General features: G+C 43.5%; 1 protein-coding gene and 2 long non-coding RNA genes across 4 annotated transcripts in view; 1 reads left to right on the top strand and 2 right to left on the bottom strand.

Annotated features, from left to right (window-relative positions):
* Positions 1-12,911, top strand: part of LOC123998576 — a 38,166-nt gene extending 25,255 nt beyond the window's left edge. Inside the window, exons 2-3 of the long non-coding RNA XR_006832287.1 lie at positions 11,174-11,296; positions 11,984-12,911. This is a non-coding gene — a long non-coding RNA (uncharacterized LOC123998576). The remainder of the gene's footprint in view (positions 1-11,173; positions 11,297-11,983) is intronic.
* On the bottom strand, positions 2,128-4,535 carry LOC123998577. Its single transcript, XR_006832288.1, has 2 exons — positions 3,089-4,535; positions 2,128-3,002 (listed from the first exon to the last, which is right to left on the bottom strand). It is a non-coding gene; the product is annotated as an uncharacterized LOC123998577 (long non-coding RNA).
* On the bottom strand, positions 5,886-23,135 carry LOC123998574 (inward rectifier potassium channel 4-like). Of its 2 annotated transcripts, XM_046303554.1 has the most exons (3): positions 22,438-23,135; positions 9,638-9,807; positions 5,886-7,628 (listed from the first exon to the last, which is right to left on the bottom strand). In XM_046303554.1, exons 2-3 carry the CDS (start codon positions 9,658-9,660, stop codon positions 6,053-6,055), a joined length of 1,599 nt encoding a protein of 532 aa, XP_046159510.1. In that variant the 5' UTR covers positions 9,661-9,807; positions 22,438-23,135; the 3' UTR covers positions 5,886-6,052. The 2 variants fall into 2 exon arrangements, with proteins under 2 accessions (XP_046159510.1, XP_046159511.1); XM_046303555.1 differs by lacking the exon at positions 9,638-9,807 and having other exon boundaries at positions 22,438-23,134.
* Positions 23,136-25,076: the final 1,941 nt, after the last annotated feature.

Genomic DNA, 25,076 nt, shown 5'->3' with positions numbered 1-25,076 from the left:
AAACGTTGTTTATAATCAATCCTCAAGGTGTTTTTCAAATATCTATTCGATAATATATCCACCGGGACAATTGTTGTTTCAGTAGGACCGATTGGAATAATGGCTACCTCTGTATTTTACGCTAGAATTACTCTGGGAACCATCAGGTGACCACTTGCGCAATGTAGCCGCTTACGGGTATTCTTCAACATAAATGCGTAAAACTACGTCACTATGCTGTAGACACCTTGGGAAATATGGAGAAAAAGTAATCTGGTTGATAGCCCATTCACTGCTCAATAGGGACGCATTGGAACGCAGAGCTTTCAAAAGATGAGTCACTTCCGGGTTGGATTTTTCTCAGGCTTTCGCCTGCAATATTAGTTCTGTTGTACTCACAGTTTGGAAACTTTAGAGTGTTTTCTATCCTAAACTGACAATTATATGCATATTCTAGCATCGTGTCTTGACAAAATATCTCGTTTACTACGGGAACGTTATTTTTCCAAAAATGAAAATACTGCCCCCTAGTCAGAAAAGGTTTTTAAGAGGCTCCTCTGTCCTCCACTCATTACCTGTATTAATGGCACCTGTTTGAACTTGTTACCAGTATAAAAGACACCTGCCCACAACCTCAAACAGTCACACTCCAAACTCCACTATGGCCAAGACCAAAGAGCTGTCAAAGGACACCAGAAACAAAACTGTAGACCTGCACCAGGCTGGGAAGACTGAATATGCAATAGGTAAGCAGCTTGATTTGAAGAAATCAACTGTGGGAGCAATTATTAGGAAATGGAAGACATACAAGACCACTGATAATCTCCCTTGATAAGGGGCTCCACGCAAGATCTCACCCCGTGGGGTCAAAATGATCACAAGAACGGGAGCAAAAATCCCAGAAATACACGGGGCGACCTAGTGAATGACCTGCAGAGAGTTGGGACCAAAATAACAAAGCCTACCATCAGTAACACACTACGCCGCCAGGGACTCAAATCCTGTAGTGCCAGACGTGTCCCCCTGCTTAAGCCAGTACATATCCAGGCCCGTCTGAAATTTGCTAGAGAGCATTTGGATGATCCAGAAGAGATTGGGAGAATGTCATATGGTTAGATGAAACCAAAATGTAACTTTTTGTTAAAAACTCAACTCGTTGTTTTTGGAGGACAAAGAATGCTGAGTTGCATCCAAAGAACACCATACCTACTGTGAAGCATGGGGGTGGAAACATCATGCTTTGTGGCTGTTTTTCTGCAAAGGGACCAGGATGACTGATCCGTGTAAAGGAAAGAATGAATGGGGCCATGTATCGTGAGATTTTGAGTGAAAACCTCCTTCCATCAGCAAGGGCATTGAAGATGAAACGTGGCTGGGTCTTTCAGCATGACAATGATCCCAAACACACCGCCCAGGCAACGAAGGAGTGGCTTCGTAAGAAGCATTTCAAGGTCCTGGAGTGGCCTAGACAGTCTCCAGATCTCAACCCCATAGAAAATCTCAAAGCCTCAAAACATCACTGCTCTCGAGGAGACCTGCATGGAGGAATGGGCCAAAATACCAGCAACAGTGTGTGAAAACCTTGTGAAGACTTACAGAAAATGTTTGATCTCTGTCATAGCCAACAAAGGGTATATAACAAAGTATTGAGAAACTTTTGTTATTGACCAAATACTTATTTTCCACCATAATTTGCAAATAAATTCATAAAAAATGCTACAAATGTGATTTTCTGGATTTTTTTTTCTCATTTTGTCTGTCATAGTTGAAGTGTACCTATGATGAAAATTACAGGCCTCTCTCATCTTTTTAAGTGGGAGAACTTGCACAATTGGTGGCTGACTAAATACTTTTTTGCCCCACTGTAACTGCCTCAGTCTGATAGTTGATCCAGGGAGCTGGGAGGGTGAACACTGGAACAAATCCACCACTAGAGGGAACGCTTGCCTCAGTATTCTCTGCTGAAGACCTCGCTGATGGAATTGTGTTCAGAGTCACCTAGTGGCGCAGCACGGGAACAACAACTCCATCCTTCCATCCCTTTATTCTCTCCTCACTTCCTGCATTTCCTCCTCTGCATTCAACTGTTTGTTAGTCAGTGCACAAATATTGTTCATATTCTACATGTACAGAGACAGTCAAATAACATACATTATACATATTTATTTTCAACATCAGAAGGTACACACAAGGAATGAAGTGCGTTCTATGATTTACTCGCTGTTCAAGCTTGTGTTGGTCAGGGAATTAGTCTGTTCTGTTTCGCCACGCACGGCATGTTAATAGAGACGTGCGAGCCGGGAGACTGAGCGGCAGAGATAAATCAACACAATTATTTCAGGAAATAATATTACACAGTTGTTTTACAAACACAAGTTGTAAACCAGATATAGTAGCATAATAAAGGTTCCTCACCGTCATCGCTCAGCATTTACTCTGATAGCATATCGACATGTACACACAACCCCTCAAACACAGTACGTTCATTGTAAAAATATAAAGTAGCAGTTGCATTTTGTGGTAACAACGTTTCCCATGTGCCTCAACTGCCACAAAGGACTGGTTATTTGAAAAAGTGCAAGTTTTGACTTAAAAAGCCTACTGTCATACTGAATGCCCAGTGCTCTCTCTCTCTCTCTCTCTCTCTCTCTCTCTCTCTCTCTCTCTCTCTCTCTCTCTCTCTCTCTCTCTCACACACACACACATTCAAGTTGATATAATCCTCACAAACAATTTTGCAGATGTAAAAATGGCGAAAGTTACTCAAGATGTTGTTGGATGAAGATGAAGAGACAAACAGGTGCAGTGTAGTGCAGGAAACAGACAAGGGACATGTACATCTTTCAGACAACTACACACAGTAGGAGCTACGGTGCAGGAGATTCGTGAATAATTTCATACACAAACCATATGCCAACAAACAAGACAGCGTGGTTTATATTTGACTTAGTGGGAAAGAGATGAAATATAGACACTTTGGAATATACAAAGATGTCTCTATATTCAGTCTCTCTAGAATCAACCTTTATGAGATCTCACGTTCTAAAGACGACAGCTTTCAGATGATTCCCCTAAAGGTGTCTCTATATTCAGTCTCTCTAGACTCAACCTTTATGAGATCTCACGTTCTAAAGACGACAGCTTTCAGATGATTCCCCTAAAGGTGTCTCTATATTCAGTCTCTCTAGACTCAACCTTTATGAGATCTCTCGTTCTAAAGACGACAGCTTTCAGATGATTCCCCTAAAGGTGTCTCTATATTCAGTCTCTCTAGAATCAACCTTTATGAGATCTCACGTTCTAAAGACGACAGCTTTCAGATGATTCCCCTAAAGGTGTCTATCGGGAAACGTCTTTAAGGTGACAGGAGAGACCAGATAAGTAACTCATGATAAGTTCTCTACTGATATACACTGAAGAGAGGGACTTTCCATTATGTCACATTCATGCTCCTTTTGCAACACAAAACCAGGCTTTAATAAAAAGGTGAGAAAAGCTACCTGACTCTGGAGAATGAAAACACCTAGTTCTTTTCTGCAGCAAATGACGAACTGGATTTCAGACATTAAGACCCTTAGCTATGATTATTTAATGATTGCGTTGGTCATTGTATTGTTGTTATTACGCACAGTAACAACCGATAAATGATTCATTGATCTATGCTAAAGACACTATGACAACAACGTGTGTAAATTAGTAAATTAGGGAGAAAAGAGGCTCAGAGGAAAACTTGACGGAAGAACAATAGTGCAAATAGTAGAAAGCAGCAAACTATCCTGTCTGTTATATTGCACAACTGAACTGAGAGTTGATATAGTATTTAAACCCACGTATGATTCATACCACATGTCATATCACCAGTCATTTTATCATTACAGAACACTGGAGGTTGATTCCACATCAAAATATCATGTCCAAATTAAACAAACGGCGTAATACGACTGTGTAGATAAACATCATACCTACCTACTTGAATGTCACTCAAATATTCTGGGTATCTTCCCTGCACATTTCCTCCTGAGACAGTTTCTGTAGCAGAAGTGCTCCTTTGGTCAAATGTCTGTTTATCCTTCATTGCACACGTCTCAACAAGTCATTATTTGTCTCATCCCCAGCTCTCGGCTGGAACTGTCCATCTCTTGCTGTTCCTTTCCCATTACCTCGTTAAAAGAGTCGCCCGTTCATACAATCTCATGTGTAAATATCTCTCTAGGTGACTGTCCCACAGCCCAACTGAGGTGCACATAAGGGTGAGGTGTGCAGAGTAGAACCACTACCTCAGCCTCCCATTTGGTTCTCTACACAAACAAAAACATGGGCTCAGGTAAAAGTACAAAATAATGCTGGCAAGGCGAAAGGGGTGTAGATCTAGTACTAAATCCAGAGCAAAACGTGCAAAAAACAAATGGAAGACCTCACTTCAAGACCTACAGGTAGGTATATACAGTTGAAGTCGGAAGTTTACATACACATTAGCCAAATACATTTAAGCATTTACATTTCTGACTTTTAATCCTAATAAAAATTCCCTGTCTTAGGTCAGTTAGGTACACCACTTTATTTTAAGAATGTGAAATGCCAGAATAATAGCAGATATAATTATTTCTTTCAGCTTGTATTTCTTTCATCACATTCCCAGTGAGTCAGAAGTTTGCATACATTCAATTAGTATTTGGTAGCATTGCCTTTAAATTGTTTAACTTGGGTCAAACTTTTCGAGTAGCCTTACACAAGCTTCCCAAAATAAGTTGGGGGACGTTTAGCCCATTCCTCCTTACAGAGCTGGTGTAACTGAGTCAGGTTTGTAGGCCTCCTTGCTCGCACATGCTTTTTCAGTTCTGCCCACACATGTTCTATAGGATTGAGGTCAGGGCTTTGTGATGGCCACTCCAATACCTTGACTTGGTTGTCCTTAAGCCATTTTGCCACAACTTTGGAAGTATGCCTGGGGTCATTGTCCATTTGGAAGACCCATTTGCGACCAAGCTTTAACTTCCTGACTGAATTCTTGAGATGTTGCTTCAATTTATCCCCCTAATTTTCCAACCTCATGATGCCATCTATTTTGTGAAGTGCACCAGTCCCTCCGGCAGCAAAGCACCCCCACAACATGATGCTGCCACCCCCGTGCTTCATGGTTAGGATGGTGTTCTTCGGCTTGCAAGCATCCCCCTTTTTCCTCCAAACATAACAATGGTCATTATGGGAAAACAGTTCTATTTTTGTTTCATCAGACCAGAGGACATTTCTCCAAAAAGTACGATCTTTGTCCCCATGTGTAGTTGCAAACTGTAGTCTGGCTTTTTTTACGGCGGTTTTGGAACAGTGGCTTCTTCCTTGCTGAGTGGCCTTTCAGGTTATGTCGATATATATATATATATATATATATTTTATTGTGGAGATAGAGACATATGTACCTGTTTCCTCCAGCATCTTCAGAAGGTTCTTTGCTGTTGTTCTGGGATTGATTTGCACTTTTCGCACCAAAGTACGTTCATTTCTAGGAGACAGAACTCATCTCCTTCCTGAGCGGTATGACGGCTGCGTGGTCCCATGGTGTTTATACTTGCGTACTATTGTTTGTACAGATGAACGTGGTACCTTCAGGCATTTGGAAATTGCTCCCAAGGATGAACCAGACTTGAATGAACCAACAATTCTGAGGCTGATTTCTTTAGATTTCCCATAATGTCAAGCAAAGAGGCACTGAGTTTGAAGGTAGGCTTTGACATACATCCACAGGTACACCTCCAATTGACTCAAATTATGTCAATTAGCCCATCAGAAGCTTTTAAAGCCATGATATCATTTTCTGGAATTTTCCAAGCTGTTTAAAGGCACAGTCAACTTAATGTATGTAAACTTCTGACCAACTGGAATTGTGATACAGTGAATTATAAGTGAAATAGTCTGTCTGTAAACAATTGTTGAAAAAAATGACTTAGTTTGTTAGCAAGACATTTGTGGAGTGGTTGAAAAACTAGTTTTAATGACTCTAAGTGTGTGTAAACTTCCGACTTCAACTATATGAATGGAGGGGTTGGGAAGGGTCTGAGGGTGCCATCCCTTTGCCTCAGATTCCTGACTCACTTTTATATGTCAGTGGATCACGAGTAATGGTCGTCTGTAGAATGTCAAAATCCATCTGATTGTCCAAAACACACAGCATGTTGCTGCCGGATGTCATTGTGCCTGTGTCCTGAAACAAATTATGAAAGTCTACAGAAACTGAATTCCTCCTTTCCTCCTCCCTGTCTTTTCCCTTTTGCCTATCCAGTTCATCCTCGTCCTCTCCACAGCTCAGTGCTACCTCATTCTCATAGCAGAAGGCGCTGGGGGAGTGGGGGGTTACGAGGTGCTGGGTGATTCTGGGGCTGGTTGGGAATAGTGAGTGGGATGAGGCGGATGAGGCAGGCCGGCTGGCCATCTCACTGAGCTCCTTGGCGCTGCAGTGGGGTGTGGAGGGCACCTCGTAGGTCTTGTGGAAGCGAGCATAGTCCACCTGATACTTGGTTCGGTCCTCAAAGATCACAGGCTCAAACCTATGCCCCCATAGGATCTCCTTGGCCAGATAGGAGCTGCGGGCCTGGGTGGTCATGGCGGTGGCCTCCACCATGCCCTCCAAGATCACTACGATCTCAAAGTCATCAGACTCCAGATCAGCCCGGCTCACAGTGTACAGGGGGCTGTCCTCGTCGATCTCATGGACGATAACCAGAGGAGAAACCAGGAAGAGACGGTCAATGCCTTCATCGTAGCCTACGTTGAGATCCCTCTGCTCTAGAGGGATAAACTCTCCCTCTGCCGTGACGTAGGGTCGAATGAGCTGTGCCCGCACATGGGCCTCTACGATGTGGCTCCTGCGCAGGTTACCCACCCGCCACATGAGGCACAGCTTGCCATCGCGCAGGGAAATCACAGCGGTTTTCGAGAACAGCAGGGTCTGGTTCCTCTTCTTAGGGCGTGCCATTTTGACCATGATTGTGCCAAGCATGAAGGAGTCAATGATGCAGCCCACTATGGACTGGACCACCACTGTGATCACTGCCACAGGGCACTCCTCAGTGACACAGCGCCACCCATAACCAATGGTGGTCTGGGTCTCGACGGAGAATAGGAAGGCTCCGACGAAGCCCTCCACATGAAGGAGGCATGGCTGCCACGTTTTCTGCACACCTTCAACTTCACCAACCCCAAGCCCATTCCCTTCCAACCCCGAAGAGGAACTCATTCCAGGGTGCTCATCAAAATCCCCATGGGCTCTGGAAACTGAATAAAAGATTATTCCAAAAAACATCCAGGAGGACAGGAAGGTCGAGCAGAAGAGGAGTAGTAAGTATCTCCAGCGGATGTCCACGCAGGTGGTAAAGATGTCGGCCAGGTAACGTTGTGATTTCTCCTCCATGTTAGAGAACACCACGTTGCAATGCCCATTTTTCTTGACGAAGCGACTTCTTAGTTGGCTCGATCCTGTAGTAGAGATCTTTCCGTTGTAATTGTTCATCCTACGACCTGTGGCTCCTGATATCCTATCTCCTCCGGATGTGCCACTAGGGGAGTGGAACCGGCTATTTGGCGAGCTGTGGCCGTTGTGGAGCCCAAGTGTGGAGATTTTCAGGCCCTCCTCATCTGGTGCTGCGAAGTTGTACCTGTTGGGTTAACAAAAGGGGAAAGTATGGATAAATAAGAAAATTGACCAGAGTGATGCAAGAGATGTGAGAGTGGTTTGAGAGAGGGTGTAGAACAGGAAGAGTTGAGGTTATAAAACTGTGTCCGTGGTCTCATAGGGCTATCTGTTCTTACCAGTGTGCCCTACAGGACACAGTGACTATGAATAGCTTGCCAACTCCGCACAGTGTGAGAGACATAATGTATGACTCACATTCTCTCATGCATTAAGACTGTGCTTAGGAAGGATATGCTGTGAATGAGAAATGTATTACAGTCCTATAAGGGTATCCTTCTTGAATGCAAAGGTAGCATGAACTTATGCTTTCTCACTCTCCTCAAGACCATTTGCCCTACCTCTGGTAACCTCTTAATATTGATCAGACCGACCTGTCTCTCTCCTCTGGAGAGGATAACCTGGGAAGGTGAGTTGTGTTTAGCTATGTGAGAGGGATTGCGGTCATCACGGGTTTAGAGATTATACATGAGCCAAGTCTCTTGACAGCCTATGTTGACTGGGCCATACAGACATTATATTGACCAATTTATAGTGCTCCATTGATCAGGAAACTATATTCAACCATATACTTATTGAATTTTTAATGTTTGCACTATTTTGGTTCCATTCATTTGATGTTGAAGTTATGTGCATTTGAAGTCGGAAGTTCACATACACATTAGCTAAATACCTTTAAACTCAGTTTTTCACAATTCCTGACATTTAATCCCAGTAACAATCCCCTGTCTTAGGTCAGTTAGGATCACCACTTTATTTAAAGAAAGTGAAATGTCAGAATAATAGTAGAGAGAACGATTTATTTCAGCTTTTATTTCTTTCATCGCATTCCCAGTGTGTCAGAACTTTACATACACTCAATTAGTATTTGGTAGCATTGCCTTTAAATTGTTTAACTTGGGTCAAACGTTTCGAGTAGCCTTCCACAAGCTTCCCACTTGAAATACATCCACAGGTACACCTCAAATTGACTCAAATTATGTCAATTAACCTATCAGAAGCTTCTAAAGCCATGACATAATTTTCTGGAATTTTCCAAGCTGTTTAAAGGCACAGTCAACTTAGTGTATGTAAACTTCTGACCCACTGGAATTGTGATACAGTGAATTATAAGTAAAATAATCTTGTCTGTAAACAATTGTTGGAAAAATTACTTGTGTCATGCACAAAGTAGATGTCCTAACCGACTTGCCAAAACTATAGTTTGTTAACAAGAAATTTGTGGAGTGGTTGAAAAACAGGTTTTATTGACTCCAACCTAAGTGTATGTAAACTTCCGACTTCAACTGTACATTGGCGAGCTAAGGTTGTCCAATTCCCTGTGATAACACAAATAAGGAGAAGCATTGTCAGCTTTGGGGACATAAGGTATGACCAGTGATGGAAAAAGTACCCGATTGTCACACTTGAGTAAAAGTGAAGATAACTTAATAGAAAATTACTCAAGTAAAAGTGAAAGTCACCCAGTAAAATACTACTTGAGAAAAGGTCTAAAAGTATTTGATTTTAAATATACTTAGCTATCAAAGGTAAATGTAGTTGCTAAAATATACATAAGTATCAAAAGTAAAAGTAGAAATCATTTCAAATTCCTTATATTAAGCAAACCAGACAGCACCATTTTCTTGTTTGTATTTATTTACGTATCGCCAGGGGCACACTACAACACTCAGACATAATTTACAATTAAAGCATGTGTGTTTAGTGAGTCTGTAAGATCAGCGGTAGTAGGGATGACCAGTGATGTTCTCTTGATAAGTGTCTGAAATCCTGTCCTGCTAAGCATTCAAAATGTTACCGGTACTTTGGGGTGTCAGGGAACATGTGTAGAGTAAAAAGTACATTATTTTCATTATGAATGTAGTGAAGTAAAAGTACAAATGTAAGTAAAAATATAAATAGTAATATCCCCAAAATGACTTTAGTAGTACTTTCATTTCTGGGTATGACAGAATCCATTGATGGCATCCTCACCTGTTGGCCCGTGCTGTTCCCATGGCACCAGTGATCACCAGGTGGTCAGTAGGTGTATAAGTAGGGTGGGAGGCTGGACTCCGCCCTGGCAAGTAGTCTACTGCGAAAGATTTGGTATCGGCATGGCAACTGTCAATGTGTGCACGGACAGCATCCCCCTGTGAAGACCACTACAGGGAGAAAGATTTTACATTTTGCCAAGATTCCTACACAGTACAGGTGTGGGATATTAATTTGACCTACATAGTCAGGGCAAAATAGTCCTGCAGCTAAAATTATTCAAACATTTAGTCCATAATGTTGCTTGATCGGTGGTTAGGCTATCAGCTGGTCAAAGTGAGACTACATGAAAAGTGAAATACTGTTAATATAACTGCAGGTTTTCAGTGAATGTATGAAATCACAAAGCTCATCTACATTTCCTGCTTCTCAGGAAAATTCTCAGCCAAAATAATAATGATAAAATTAAGATCCTACATCTGTACCTGTGCATCACCATATCATTTTGCATAGATTTTGATAACTATCCCTCAACATTCATAACTGATTTAGTGTGAGGATATTTTATTGAGAGAACTATGATTTGATGTGACCTGGTTTTTGGGTTACAAACAATCAGTTCTAGTCAAAGGGCTTTTCTTTATTTTTACTATTTTCTACATTGTAGAATAATAGAGAAGATATCAAAACAATGAAATAACACATGGAATCATATAGGAAGCAAAAAAGTGTTAAACAAATCAAAATATATTTTAGATTTTAGATTCTTCAAAGTAGCCACCATTTGCCTTGCTGACAGCTTTGCACACTCTTGGCATTCTCTCAACCAGCTGTGTGAGGTAGTCACCTTAAATGCATTTCAATTAACAGGTGTGCCTTGTTAAAAGTACATTTGTGGAATTTCTTTCCTTCTTAATGTGTTTGAGCCAATCAGTTGTGTTGTGACAAGGTAGGGGTGGTCTGTATATCTTCAAATAAGAGTTCAGTCCTGAGACAATACACTTCTGTGGTTGATTGTGTTATTTGTCTCGTTATAGAGGCCAATGTCACAACTGAAAATACACCTGTCATTACTTCATTTTGACGCTAAATAAAGACTTCAACGAAACTAAACAGCGTGGTTCCACCATGATCACCAAATCTCCTAACGTCACGTAATATTAGAAAACGGCTCAGGGTTGTTTCTGTCATTACTTATCTATGTAAAATAAATCCCTCTCATAATCCTTGCATCATAATACCTACGATACAAAACACTTAGAAATCCAAGATCAAGGTAGTAGCTTTATTTTGTGAAAACATGCAAAGGTTTTGTGTCATTGTGAAACTACATCATTTGAGACCTTTGCACGAAAGGGCCAGTTTTCCTGACAGATCAACCGCCAGATGTGAGGATGTATGTGACAGTCCACAAAGCCAAACATGGTTGCCAATGGAATTGTCTGCAAGACAATGTACAATACAGTGACATTATTAGGATTGGTATCAATGTTTTTCACACTTCCCAGTGGTCTTATGTTGTGTCTTCTCCCACAGGTACTTCTGGTTCAGGAGGACAACATCAACTGAGGACATGATTACACTGAAGAGCACATCCGTTAATGTCGGAGTAATCATGACGCTGGTCACTTTCTGGTTACAGGAGATGAAATGAGACAGGTACAGATGCAGTGCTTGCAGGTGATTAGCAGCGGGCGGTTTCCATAGGAACCCTTTATTGTGGAATTTGGAGGGTGACTGTGTGGTGAAGCGAGGGGGATGGAGCGTATCGGTAAAACCACTAGAGACATGGTGGAGGGGGCTAGTAAGAGCTCTTCAGGATGAGTCACGGAGAGGGGAAGATTCAAGATTAAACAGAACACATCTTAAACTGATTCACAGAGGTCTAGCAAAATGACATCTAACAGTCACTCATCATCACAGTGTAGGGAGATGATGAGTGCATAGGAAGACTGAACTTTGGGGAGAGAAGGCCTGAATAAGAATCCTTGTTACACAACACAGATACAGATACTTAATCCTTGAGCAGGAGGTGTGTGTGTGTGTGTGTGTGTGTGTGTGTGTGTGTGTGTGTGTGTGTGTGTGTGTGTGTGTGTGTGTGTGTGTGTGTGTGTGTGTGTGTGTGTGTGTGTGTGTGTGTGTGTGTGTGTGTGTGTGTGCGTTGGCTGGGGAGGGGAGACTTCCTTTACTGTATCTTTATGTGTACTTGTCTGGCAAGGCCATTCTTAACCCATAATCTCTTAAATTGCAGATGAATAGTCCCTAATCTCTAGTCTCAAAGAAGTGATATGAAAGGCAGATCTAAATAGAGTGACCTGGTTCAGATTTCCCACTAATCCCTTACAGAGAGAGAAGAAAAGGAGGGAGACGGTGCTGGTGGCGGACAGTGTTGTGGAAGGATGACGACGCCAACAGGACATCTCCTAAACCACGTCATACTTGTCCCAGGTTAATCACTGGAGTAGGATTACATTCCATTTGGCAAATGGGTTCTTACTGCACATCAAGACATATCTCAAACACATAGGAGGATAATACACAAGCTGGGCCCAAGCAGTCCTCTCTGAGATGTATAAAAAGGAACAGTATGCGTATGAGCCTATCGATGGCTGTTCATAATGGGTAGGGTTCGGTTGCAATGTGTTTCTTGTTGTCATTATGATTTTTTTGTTGTATTTATTGATGAGAAACCAATGGGATGTAGGCCTATAAGGAAACTAATAAAACAAGAGAAGAATAAAGGTGGACCCAACCGCAAGTTCCTTGTTTTCTCAAACGCTACAGTTAAAGCCCATACCCCATCCTAAGTGAAAATAAAACATGCTATTCTAAAACCATACGCAGGGTTTGGGATTGTATAACTGAATGATAAAACATGCTATTCTAATACCAGACGCAGGGTTTGGGATTGTATAACTGAGTGATAAAACATGCTATTCTAAAACCAGAAGCAGGGTTTGGGATTGTATAACTGAATTATAAAACATGCTATTCTAAAACCAGACGCAGGGTTTGGGATTGTATAACTGAATGATAAAACATGCTATTCTAAAACCAGAAGCAGGGTTTGGGATTGTATAACTGAATTATAAAACATGAAGTGGCTAATAAGAGTCTGCTACAGCAGTACTTAATGTTGACAGGTACAGAGGGAATGAGTTGGTCTATGTTGACCTTTATTTTCTCTGTCTTTGGTACATTTCCTGAATCCATTCAGATGCAAAACCTTGTCTGGTCAAATTAGATTATGATCATAATAAAGTATTTTAATCTTGTCAGTTCCCCGAACAAGCCAGAAATTCAGTTGATCAATCCAGTCTGGGCTCTCGGAGATTTCACTAAGAAGGTCTACTGATATCATTTTTACAATGCAACAAGTGGAACATTTATTTTTTTAAATTCTTCCACGAGCCACTGTGTCAAAAAAACATGACCAAATGACATCTGACAGTCTAGGAATTCCCATCACCCTTCATTTGTAACAGATCAATCCCTGTCTCCCTGTGTGTCAATCATGTTGAACGATCTGGAACCTTCTCTGTCTGTTTACAGCTAGGGTAGAGTACCCTAATTAGGGTCAGTCAACAACAGCCCCCTACTAAGTAGTGATTGATCAACCCCAGTCAGCTCAACCATTGCATGCATGGCTTCAAATGAGGGCTGTGTGTTTAAACAAGGAAAGTGTTACATAATGAAGGGCCAAGTAGATCAAAGTCATTATTTTTGTAAGGAAAATGGGATGAATTCTCTGCTATAAATCTTGTTTTAGAAACATGCTGAAAATTCTAATTATATGGGAAACGTAAGGTGGTGTTTGTTGGCTTTGTACTTGGAAAAAGATAATAACTTGTTTCATCGTTGCTAAATCCCAGTTTTTAGAACACAGGTGCAGAATCACAAGCGGGTTTTACCAGTAAGGATCGCCTGGCCACACAGAGTTAACTGTAGGATTATCCGTTTCATTACAACATCAACCTTCCTCCAACTTTCCTGAACCCCTGCTCCCTGTGTTTATTTATATATCCCTCTCTGCTCCCTGTGTTTATTTATATATCCCTCTCTGCTCCCTGTGTTTATTTATATATCCCTCTCTATATATCCCTCTCTGCTCCCTGTGTTTATTTATATATCCCTCTCCGCTACAAGACCATGGTGCTTGCCTACGGAGCTGTGAGGGGAACGGCACCTCAGTACCTCCAGGCTCTGATCAGGCCCTACACCCAAACAAGGGCACTGCGTTCATCCACCTCTGGCCTGCTCGCCTCCCTACCACTGAGGAAGTACAGCTCCCGCTCAGCCCAGTCAAAACTGTTCGCTGCCCTGGCCCCCCAATGGTGGAACAAACTCCCTCACGACGCCAGGACAGCGGAGTCAATCACCACCTTCCGGAGACACCTGAAACCCCACCTCTTTAAGGAATACCTAGGATAGGTTAAGTAATCCCTCTCACCCCACCCCCCCTAAGTTTTAGATGCACTATTGTTAAGTGACTGTCCCACTGGATGTCATAAGGTGAATGCACCAATTTGTAAGTCGCTCTGGATAAGAGCGTCTGCTACGTGTTCTCGCACACCCCGAGAGCTTCTGGTCAGCGGGGTGGTGGCACCGGGATCCTCATCTCTCCCAAGTGGTCATTCTCTCTTTCTCCCCTTACCCATCTGTCTATCGCCTCCTTTGAATTCCATGCTGTCACAGTTACCAGCCCTTTCAAGCTTAACATCCTTATCATTTATCGCCCTCCCGGTTCCCTCGGAGAGTTCATCAATGAGCTTGATGCCTTGATAAGCTCCTTTCCTGAGGACGGCTCACCTCTCACAGTTCTGGGCGACTTTAACCTCCCCACGTCTACCTTTGACTCATTCCTCTCTGCCTCCTTTCCACTCCTCTCCTCTTTTGACCTCACCCTCTCACCTTCCCCCCCTACTCACAAGGCAGGCAATACGCTCGACCTCATCTTTACTAAATGCTGTTCTTCCACTAACCTCATTGCAACTCCCCTCCAAGTCTCCGACCACTACCTTGTATCCTTTTCCCTCTCGCTCTCATCCAACACTTCCCACACTGCCCCTACTCGGATGGTATCGCGCCGTCCCAACCTTCGCTCTCTCTCCCCTGCTACTCTCTCCTCTTCCATCCTATCATCTCTTCCCTCTGCTCAAACCTTCTCCAACCTATCTCCTGATTCTGCCTCCTCAACCCTCCTCTCCTCCCTTTCTGCATCCTTTGACTCTCTATGTCCCCTATCCTCCAGGCCGGCTCGGTCCTCCCCTCCCGCTCCGTGGCTCGACGACTCATTGCGAGCTCACAGAACAGGGCTCCGGGCAGCCGAGCGGAAATGGAGGAAAACTTGCCTCCCTGCGGACCTGGTATCCTTTCACTCCCTCCTCTCTACATTTTCCTCCTCTATCTCTGCTGCTAAAGCCACTTTCTACCACTCTAAATTCCAAGCATCTGCCTCTAACCCTAGGAAGCTCTTTGCCACCTTCTCCTCCCTCCTGAATCCTCCTCCCCCCCTCCTCCCTCTCTGCAGATGACTTCGTCAACCATTTTGAAAAGAAGGTCGACGACATCCGATCCTCATTTGCTAAGTCAAACGACACCGCTGGTTCTGCTCACACTGCCCTACCCTGTGCTCTGACCTCTTTCTCCCCTCTCTCTCCAGATGAAATCTCGCGTCTTGTGACGGCCGGCCGCCCAACAACCTGCCCGCTTGACCCTATCCCCTCCTCTCTTCTCCAGACCATTTCCGGAGACCTTCTCCCTTACCTCACCTCGCTCATCAACTCATCCCTGACCGCTGGCTACGTCCCTTCCGTCTTCAAGAGAGCGAGAGTTGCACCCCTTCTGAAAAAACCTACACTCGATCGCTCCGATGTCAACAACTACAGACCAGTATCCCTTCTTTCTTTTCTCTCCAAAACTCTTGAACGTGCTGTCCTTGGCCAGCTCTCCCGCTATCTCTCTCAGAATGACCTTCTTGATCCAAATCAGTCAGGTTTCAAGACTAGTCATTCAACTGAGACTGCTCTTCTCTGTATCACGGAGGCGCACCGCACTGCTAAAGCTAACTCTCTCTCCTCTGCTCTCATCCTTCTAGACCTATCGGCTGCCTTCGATACTGTGAACCATCAGATCCTCCTCTCCACCCTCTCCGAGTTGGGCATCTCCGGCGCGGCCCACGCTTGGATTGCGTCCTACCTGACAGGTCGCTCCTACCAGGTGGCGTGGCGAGAATCTGTCTCCTCACCACGCGCTCTCACCACTGGTGTCCCCCCAGGGCTCTGTTCTAGGCCCTCTCCTATTCTCGCTATACACCAAGTCACTTGGCTCTGTCATAAACTCACATGGTCTCTCCTATCATTGCTATGCAGACGACACACAATTAATCTTCTCCTTTCCCCCTTCTGATGACCAGGTGGCGAAATCGCATCTCTGCATGTCTGGCAGACATATCAGTGTGGATGACGGATCACCACCTCAAGCTGAACCTCGTCAAGACGGAGCTGCTCTTCCTCCCGGGGAAGGACTGCCCGTTCCATGATCTCGCCATCACGGTTGACAACTCCATTGTGTCCTCCTCCCAGAGCGCTAAGAACCTTGGCGTGATCCTGGACAACACCCTGTCGTTCTCAACTAACATCAAGGCGGTGGCCCGTTCCTGTAGGTTCATGCTCTACAACATCCGCAGAGTACGACCCTGCCTCACACAGGAAGCGGCGCAGGTCCTAATCCAGGCACTTGTCATCTCCCATCTGGATTACTGCAACTCGCTGTTGGCTGGGCTCCCTGCCTGTGCCATTAAACCCTACAACTCATCCAGAACGCCGCAGCCCGTCTGGTGTTCAACCTTCCCAAGTTCTCTCACGTCACCCCGCTCCTCCGCTCTCTCCACTGGCTTCCAGTTGAAGCTCGCATCCGCTACAAGGCCATGGTGCTTGCCTACGGAGCTGTTAGGGGAATGGCACCTCAGTACCTCCAGACTCTGATCAGGCCCTACACCCAAACAAGGGCACTGCGTTCGTCCACCTCTGGCCAGCTCGCCTCCCTACCACTGAGGAAGTACAGTTCCCGCTCAGCCCAGTCAAAACTGTTCGCTGCTCTGGCCCCCCAATGGTGGAACAAACTCCCTCACGACGCCAGGACAGCGGAGTCAATCACCACCTTCCGGAGACACCTGAAACCCCACCTATTTATATATCCCTCTCTGCTCCCTGTGTTTATTTATATATCCCTCTCTGCTCCCTGTGTTTATTTATATATCCCTCTCTGCTCCCTGTGTTTATTTATATATCCCTCTCTGCTCCCTGTGTTTATTTATATATCCCTCTCTGCTCCCTGTGTTTATTTATATATCCCTCTCTATATATCCCTCTCTGCTCCCTGTGTTTATTTATATATCCCTCTCCGCTACAAGACCATGGTGCTTGCCTACGGAGCTGTGAGGGGAACGGCACCTCAGTACCTCCAGGCTCTGATCAGGCCCTACACCCAAACAAGGGCACTGCGTTCATCCACCTCTGGCCTGCTCGCCTCCCTACCACTGAGGAAGTACAGCTCCCGCTCAGCCCAGTCAAAACTGTTCGCTGCCCTGGCCCCCCAATGGTGGAACAAACTCCCTCACGACGCCAGGACAGCGGAGTCAATCACCACCTTCCGGAGACACCTGAAACCCCACCTCTTTAAGGAATACCTAGGATAGGTTAAGTAATCCCTCTCACCCCACCCCCCCTAAGTTTTAGATGCACTATTGTTAAGTGACTGTCCCACTGGATGTCATAAGGTGAATGCACCAATTTGTAAGTCGCTCTGGATAAGAGCGTCTGCTACGTGTTCTCGCACACCCCGAGAGCTTCTGGTCAGCGGGGTGGTGGCACCGGGATCCTCATCTCTCCCAAGTGGTCATTCTCTCTTTCTCCCCTTACCCATCTGTCTATCGCCTCCTTTGAATTCCATGCTGTCACAGTTACCAGCCCTTTCAAGCTTAACATCCTTATCATTTATCGCCCTCCCGGTTCCTCGGAGAGTTCATCAATGAGCTTGATGCCTTGATAAGCTCCTTTCCTGAGGACGGCTCACCTCTCACAGTTCTGGGCGACTTTAACCTCCCCACGTCTACCTTTGACTCATTCCTCTCTGCCTCCTTTCCACTCCTCTCCTCTTTTGACCTCACCCTCTCACCTTCCCCCTACTCACAAGGCAGGCAATACGCTCGACCTCATCTTTACTAAATGCTGTTCTTCCACTAACCTCATTGCAACTCCCCTCCAAGTCTCCGACCACTACCTTGTATCCTTTTCCCTCTCGCTCTCATCCAACACTTCCCACACTGCCCCTACTCGGATGGTATCGCGCCGTCCCAACCTTCGCTCTCTCTCCCCTGCTACTCTCTTCTTCCATCCTATCATCTCTTCCCTCTGCTCAAACCTTCTCCAACCTATCTCCTGATTCTGCCTCCTCAACCCTCCTCTCCTCCCTTTCTGCATCCTTTGACTCTCTATGTCCCCTATCCTCCAGGCCGGCTCGGTCCTCCCCTCCCGCCTCCGTGGCTCGACGACTCATTGCGAGCTCACAGAACAGGGCTCCGGGCAGCCGAGCGGAAATGGAGGAAAACTTGCCTCCCTGCGGACCTGGTATCCTTTCACTCCCTCCTCTCTACATTTTCCTCCTCTATCTCTGCTGCTAAAGCCACTTTCTACCACTCTAAATTCCAAGCATCTGCCTCTAACCCTAGGAAGCTCTTTGCCACCTTCTCCTCCCTCCTGAATCCTCCTCCCCCTCCTCCCTCTCTGCAGATGACTTTCAACCATTTTGAAAAGAAGGTCGACGACATCCGATCCTCATTTGCTAAGTCAAACGACACCGCTGGTTCTGCTCACACTGCCCTACCCTGTGCTCTGACCTCTTTCTCCCCTCTTTCTCCCCTCTCCCCTCTCTCTTTCTCCCCTTTCTCCCCTTTCTCCCCGTCTCCTGTTTATTTATATATCCCTCTCTGTCCCCGTCTCCTGTTTATTTATATATCCCTCTCTGTCTCCGTCTCCTGTTTATTTATATATCCCTCTCTGTCCCCGTCTCCTGTTTATTTATATATCCCTCTCTGTCCCCGTCTCCTGTTTATTTATATATCCCTCTCTGTCCCCGTCTCCTGTTTATTTATATATCCCTCTCTGTCTCCGTCTCCTGTTTATTTATATATCCCTCTCTGTCCCCGTCTCCTGTTTATTTATATATCCCTCTCTGTCCCCGTCTCCTGTTTATTTATATATCCCTCTCTGTCCCCGTCTCCTGTTTATTTATATATCCCTCTCTGTCCCCGTCTCCTGTTTATTTATATATCCCTCTCTGTCTCCGTCTCCTGTTTATTTATATATCCCTCTCTGTCCCCGTCTCCTGTTTATTTATATATCCCTCTCTGTCCCCGTCTCCTGTTTATTTATATATCCCTCTCTGTCTCCGTCTCCTGTTTATTTATATATCCCTCTCTGTCTCCGTCTCCTGTTTATTTATATATCCCTCTCTGTCCCCGTCTCCTGTTTATTTATATATCCCTCTCTGTCTCCGTCTCCTGTTTATTTATATATCCCTCTCTGTCCCCGTCTCCTGTTTATTTATATATCCCTCTCTGTCCCCGTCTCCTGTTTATTTATATATCCCTCTCTGTCCCCGTCTCCTGTTTATTTATATATCCCTCTCTGTCCCCGTCTCCTGTTTATTTATATATCCCTCTCTGTCTCCGTCTCCTGTTTATTTATATATCCCTCTCTGTCTCCGTCTCCTGTTTATTTATATATCCCTCTCTGTCCCCGTCTCCTGTTTATTTATATATCCCTCTCTGTCCCAGTCTCCTGTTTATTTATATATCCCTCTCTGTCCCCGTCTCCTGTTTATTTATATATCCCTGTCTGCTCCCTTTGTTTATTTATATATCCCTCTCTGTCTCCGTCTCCTGTTTATTTATATATCCCTCTCTGCTCCCTGTGTTTATTTATATATCCCTCTCTGTCCCCGTCTCCTGTTTATTTATATATCCCTCTCTGTCCCCGTCTCCTGTTTATTTATATATCCCTCTCTGTCCCCGTCTCCTGTTTATTTATATATCCCTCTCTGTCTCCGTCTCCTGTTTATTTATATATCCCTCTCTGTCCCCGTCTCCTGTTTATTTATATATCCCTCTCTGTCTCCGTCTCCTGTTTATTTATATATCCCTCTCTGTCCCCGTCTCCTGTTTATTTATATATCCCTCTCTGTCCCAGTCTCCTGTTTATTTATATATCCCTCTCTGTCCCTGTCTCCTGTTTATTTATATATCCCTCTCTGTCTCTGTCTCCTGTTTATTTATATATCCCTCTCTGTCCCCGTCTCCTGTTTAGTTATATATCCCTCTCTGTCCCCGTCTCCTGTTTATTTATATATCCCTCTCTGTCTCTGTCTCCTGTTTATTTATATATCCCTCTCTGTCTCTGTCTCCTGTTTATTTATATATCCCTCTCTGTCTCCGTCTCCTGTTTATTTATATATCCCTCTCTGTCCCCGTCTCCTGTTTATTTATATATCCCTCTCTGTCCCAGTCTCCTGTTTATTTATATATCCCTCTCTGTCTCCGTCTCCTGTTTATTTATATATCCCTCTCTGTCTCCGTCTCCTGTTTATTTATATATCCCTCTCTGTCCCCGTCTCCTGTTTATTTATATATCCCTCTCTGTCTCCGTCTCCTGTTTATTTATATATCCCTCTCTGTCCCCGTCTCCTGTTTATTTATATATCCCTCTCTGTCCCCGTCTCCTGTTTATTTATATATCCCTCTCTGTCCCCGTCTCCTGTTTATTTATATATCCCTCTCTGTCCCCGTCTCCTGTTTATTTATATATCCCTCTCTGTCTCCGTCTCCTGTTTATTTATATATCCCTCTCTGTCTCCGTCTCCTGTTTATTTATATATCCCTCTCTGTCCCCGTCTCCTGTTTATTTATATATCCCTCTCTGTCCCAGTCTCCTGTTTATTTATATATCCCTCTCTGTCCCCGTCTCCTGTTTATTTATATATCCCTGTCTGCTCCCTTTGTTTATTTATATATCCCTCTCTGTCTCCGTCTCCTGTTTATTTATATATCCCTCTCTGTCCCCCTGTGTTTATTTATATATCCCTCTCTGTCCCCGTCTCCTGTTTATTTATATATCCCTCTCTGTCCCCGTCTCCTGTTTATTTATATATCCCTCTCTGTCTCCGTCTCCTGTTTATTTATATATCCCTCTCTGTCCCCGTCTCCTGTTTATTTATATATCCCTCTCTGTCTCCGTCTCCTGTTTATTTATATATCCCTCTCTGTCCCCGTCTCCTGTTTATTTATATATCCCTCTCTGTCCCAGTCTCCTGTTTATTTATATATCCCTCTCTGTCCCTGTCTCCTGTTTATTTATATATCCCTCTCTGTCTCTGTCTCCTGTTTATTTATATATCCCTCTCTGTCCCCGTCTCCTGTTTAGTTATATATCCCTCTCTGTCCCCGTCTCCTGTTTATTTATATATCCCTCTCTGTCCCCGTCTCCTGTTTATTTATATATCCCTCTCTGTCCCCGTCTCCTGTTTATTTATATATCCCTCTCTGTCCCAGTCTCCTGTTTATTTATATATCCCTCTCTGTCCCTGTCTCCTGTTTATTTATATATCCCTCTCTGTCTCTGTCTCCTGTTTATTTATATATCCCTCTCTGTCCCCGTCTCCTGTTTAGTTATATATCCCTCTCTGTCCCCGTCTCCTGTTTATTGCTCTGGTGTGATGTAGGCTACTCGACAGATCCATCCATAATCGACATTTTCCTCTGTACACATTTACTGTAGCTTTGACATTTGGGATGTCATCCATTATTGTGAATGGGTCTGTAAACCCCGGGTTAATTCGCTCTCAGTTTGTGAACAAAACATTGTGATGACCTCAAACACAGACTAAACGAGCCTAGAGAGGAGCGGGTCTTACTGTCATAACAGCAGGTGACTATGACTGATTCCTGGATGCCCTGGAGATGAAATAAGATTGAACTGTATAATAAAGTAGCTGTTTGATCTATATCCCTACACAGCAGTTTCCTTGCAGTGTATGATCATGGACTGGGTGACGCAGTGCCTCATTGAGCTCTAGATTGATGGAAGGACAAACTTTAATGGGGAATGGTAGTGTATAAGTGTCTCATGCAAATGTCTTGAGGAGATATTATTGTCAAATACTTAGTAGGAGATTAAATAACCAAGTTCACAATTATAAATTAAAATATTGCTCTGACCAGTTTAAATGTATCTTTGGTAATTATTAGCCTAGTTATTTAAAACAAAATCAGTTAAACCAAGGTTATGCATCCTATCAATAGTAGCATACCCAGGTGAGACCGGACAGCTGTTCCAGGAACCATGAAATAGAAGAGGCATTTGATTCTCACTGGTTTCAGAACAAGCCTTCATTATTTGTAGATGATCTTTTTGAAAATACATTTTAAAGACTGAAAATGGAATAGTAATACATGTTCACTTGGTGAAAGTCTGTGAGTCCTGTTTCCCACCACAAACGTCTTGACATTCTAATGTGTGAAGTCTGTGAGTCCTGTTTCCCACCACAAACGTCTTGACATTCTAATGTGTGAAGTCTGTGAGTCCTGTTTCCCACCACAAACGTCTTGACATTCTAATGTGTGAAGTCTGTGAGTCCTGTTTCCCACCACAAACGTCTTGACATTCTAATGTGTATTGGACACTGGGGACCTTTACGCATTTTAGGTTATGATTTAGGATAATTGCTAAATAGGCCAGGCTTACCTTAAAAACAACAAGTTATTCTGTTGTGCAGCTTGCTTGTTGTTTCGATCCACTTCTGAATTATAACCTCAATTCTGAATAGTCCACGCACTCTTTGAAAGGAAGGATGTGTAACCCCGGGACTCTCTGTTGTACGCCTTGCCTTTCGGCAATAGTTCTATCCTGTTCTGTTTCCACTCTCTTATTCCTTTAACATTAATCACACATTTTTGCATATCTTTATAGTTGTTTCCCCTTTTGTTTTTGAATCCTTTGTTGTCCTCTGCAGCCTTCTAACTGTCTCCTGTAATCCGGTCGGTGCTCGCTCTCCTCCACAGACTCGTGCACTGGAGTCTCCAAATGCTGTGCCAATTTACTCTGTGCAAAGTGTGTGGGTTCCAGGGGGTGCTTGTCAGTTTGATTATGCCTCCCTCACGTCTTCATGTATATGTGTAGGCGTTAAATGATGCGCCCCCTTCTCGTTTTACTGGTTGACTGCATCTCAAATCTATAACTCATTGGAATAATTGTGGTGAGATGAACATGAAGTAGTTGTAAGAATGGGTATCAAAGTTGTTATAACCTTGTTAATACTCTACCAAGTCACTTGGACTGAATTTTGCGTACTGAACTCTGTATAGAATAAACCATCCTTTCAGTTCCTTGAAATCTTTACCCACTCACAGTGGCTCTCAGGCTGGTTTCTAGCCCACTATCTCTGCTAGTGCAGTCAGTCTCACTGTCAATGCACGTTAGTCTCCAACCACAGTCATACACTCCCCTAAGGCACTCTGCCAGACCTAGTGCACTTGGTGTGGTAATCTTCAGTCCTTCACATAACAGGGCACTTTATAAAGTGTAGGATTGTAAAGTTGTTCTCTTTTTCTCTTGATTTTGCACGTTATTTATGAGAAGAGATATATACGAGGACAGTGTATATGGGATTTGTCTGACCTTCATCCATAGATCTAATGGTCCGTGTGAAATCGGAAGTTGCGCTGAACTCTCATCATAACTTGACATGTTGTTGCTGTAATGTTGAAAATAAATAGCAGATAATTAACCTAAATGGAAACAACCCAGAATGTATGCCAGTGCAGTATTCCTGATCTTGGGTATGGATGGAGCACAATTGTTTCTATGGAAACCATTTCCTTTAACAATCTTCTCTCTCCCTTTTCTCTGCTCCTAAATTATAGAGCAGAGGGGGCTTCTTTTCAATGCGCTCTCCTCCTCAATAGCAAGGTGGGAGTATATCTGTCCATATGACAGGCTCATATAAGAGTAGTGAGGGGGTGGACTGAGATAGGTACCAAGAACAGACTGACGAGTGGCTGAGGATAGATGGAGAATGGCTTTTGCTGGGCGAAAGGAGCTTGGAGAAAAGGTACTAAAGTATGAGCATTTGAGGTGTGTTAATGAAATCCAGAAACAAATTATTCCTCATGACATGTAGCTGGCCACTGACTCAGCTGACCTGTACACTGTAATGAAGGAAGGTGTGTGGCTATCAAAACGTTATGGGGACTAATCTGACACCCAGGGCTAATTACTGACTAATAATACACACACAGAGGAGTTATCTTGTGGTCATCTTCTACTCAGATTCTACTGTAGCCTGTCTGGTCACTCTGTCTGACCCTTTATACTGTCCTCTTGGCAGCCAGAGACCATGACAGTTGTATAATGGTAAAAACAGTCACATCTAAATCAATTTAAAGTGGTTTTCCTATATTTTTTTAGATTAGCATTAGATATAGATTTATGTTATCTCTAATATTAATCCATTCATATACCTTTATATTATCTCTAATGTTAATCCCATCATATACCTTTATATTATCTCTAATGTTGATCCATTCATATACCTTTATATTATCTCTAATGTTGATCCATTCATACACCTTTATATTATCTCTAATATTAATCCCATCATATACCTTTATATTATCTCTAATGTTGATCCTTTCATACACCTTCATATTATCTCTAATGTTGATCCATTCATATACCTTTATATTATCTCTAATGTTGATCCATTCATATACCTTTATATTATCTCTAATGTTAATCCCATCATATACCTTTATATTATCTCTAATGTTGATCCATTCATATACCTTTATATTATCTCTAATGTTGATCCCTTCATACTTGTAATAGGACAGTTGGACATGTTTATGAACAGGTCATATACTGTATGCTCAATGTCTATCTTTACAACAAACATAAGAAAGTAATAACTCAGTAATACCAGAGTAACATATTTGGCAAATAAGTAATGTCATTGAAGAATACTGCCTATATGACGATATAGACCCTAGAACACACAACTAACTATACACTCACAATTGTCCCTTTGAAACGGACAGAAATGTTTTTGCTCTGCTATTACTTCAGGACTTAGCACTTAGATCCTCAGGAGAGGTTTTTCCACTCGGTACAGGGGAACGATGGAGGGCAATGACTTGCAACAGACGGAGAGACAGAGGGAGTGGATTATAATCACACTGCTGGACACAGGAACAATAATTTAGGAGCAGGGGACCAGGAAGGGAGGGTGAGGGGTGCCAAGCAAGAAGAGGGTGGTGATTAGTTTTGACGATGATTCAGATATTTAAGAGGATTGTAGGGTAGGCAGGGAGGTGGAGGAGATAAAT

The sequence above is a fragment of the Oncorhynchus gorbuscha genome, linkage group LG16 (genome assembly GCF_021184085.1).
Source record: "Oncorhynchus gorbuscha isolate QuinsamMale2020 ecotype Even-year linkage group LG16, OgorEven_v1.0, whole genome shotgun sequence".
Taxonomy (NCBI): domain Eukaryota; kingdom Metazoa; phylum Chordata; class Actinopteri; order Salmoniformes; family Salmonidae; genus Oncorhynchus; species Oncorhynchus gorbuscha.
Note: the sequence above shows the minus strand (reverse complement) of the source record. Positions and strands in the feature narration are given on the sequence as shown.

Bases quoted from the DNA above. Each gene is read 5' to 3' on its own strand.
- LOC123998574 (XM_046303554.1), bottom strand. From the start codon at position 9,660: ATGGGAACAGCACGGGCCAACAG. The intron at 7,629-9,637 runs GTGAGGATGCCA...TTAACCCAACAG, and splicing joins GGAACAGCACGGGCCAACAG to GTACAACTTCGCAGCACCAG.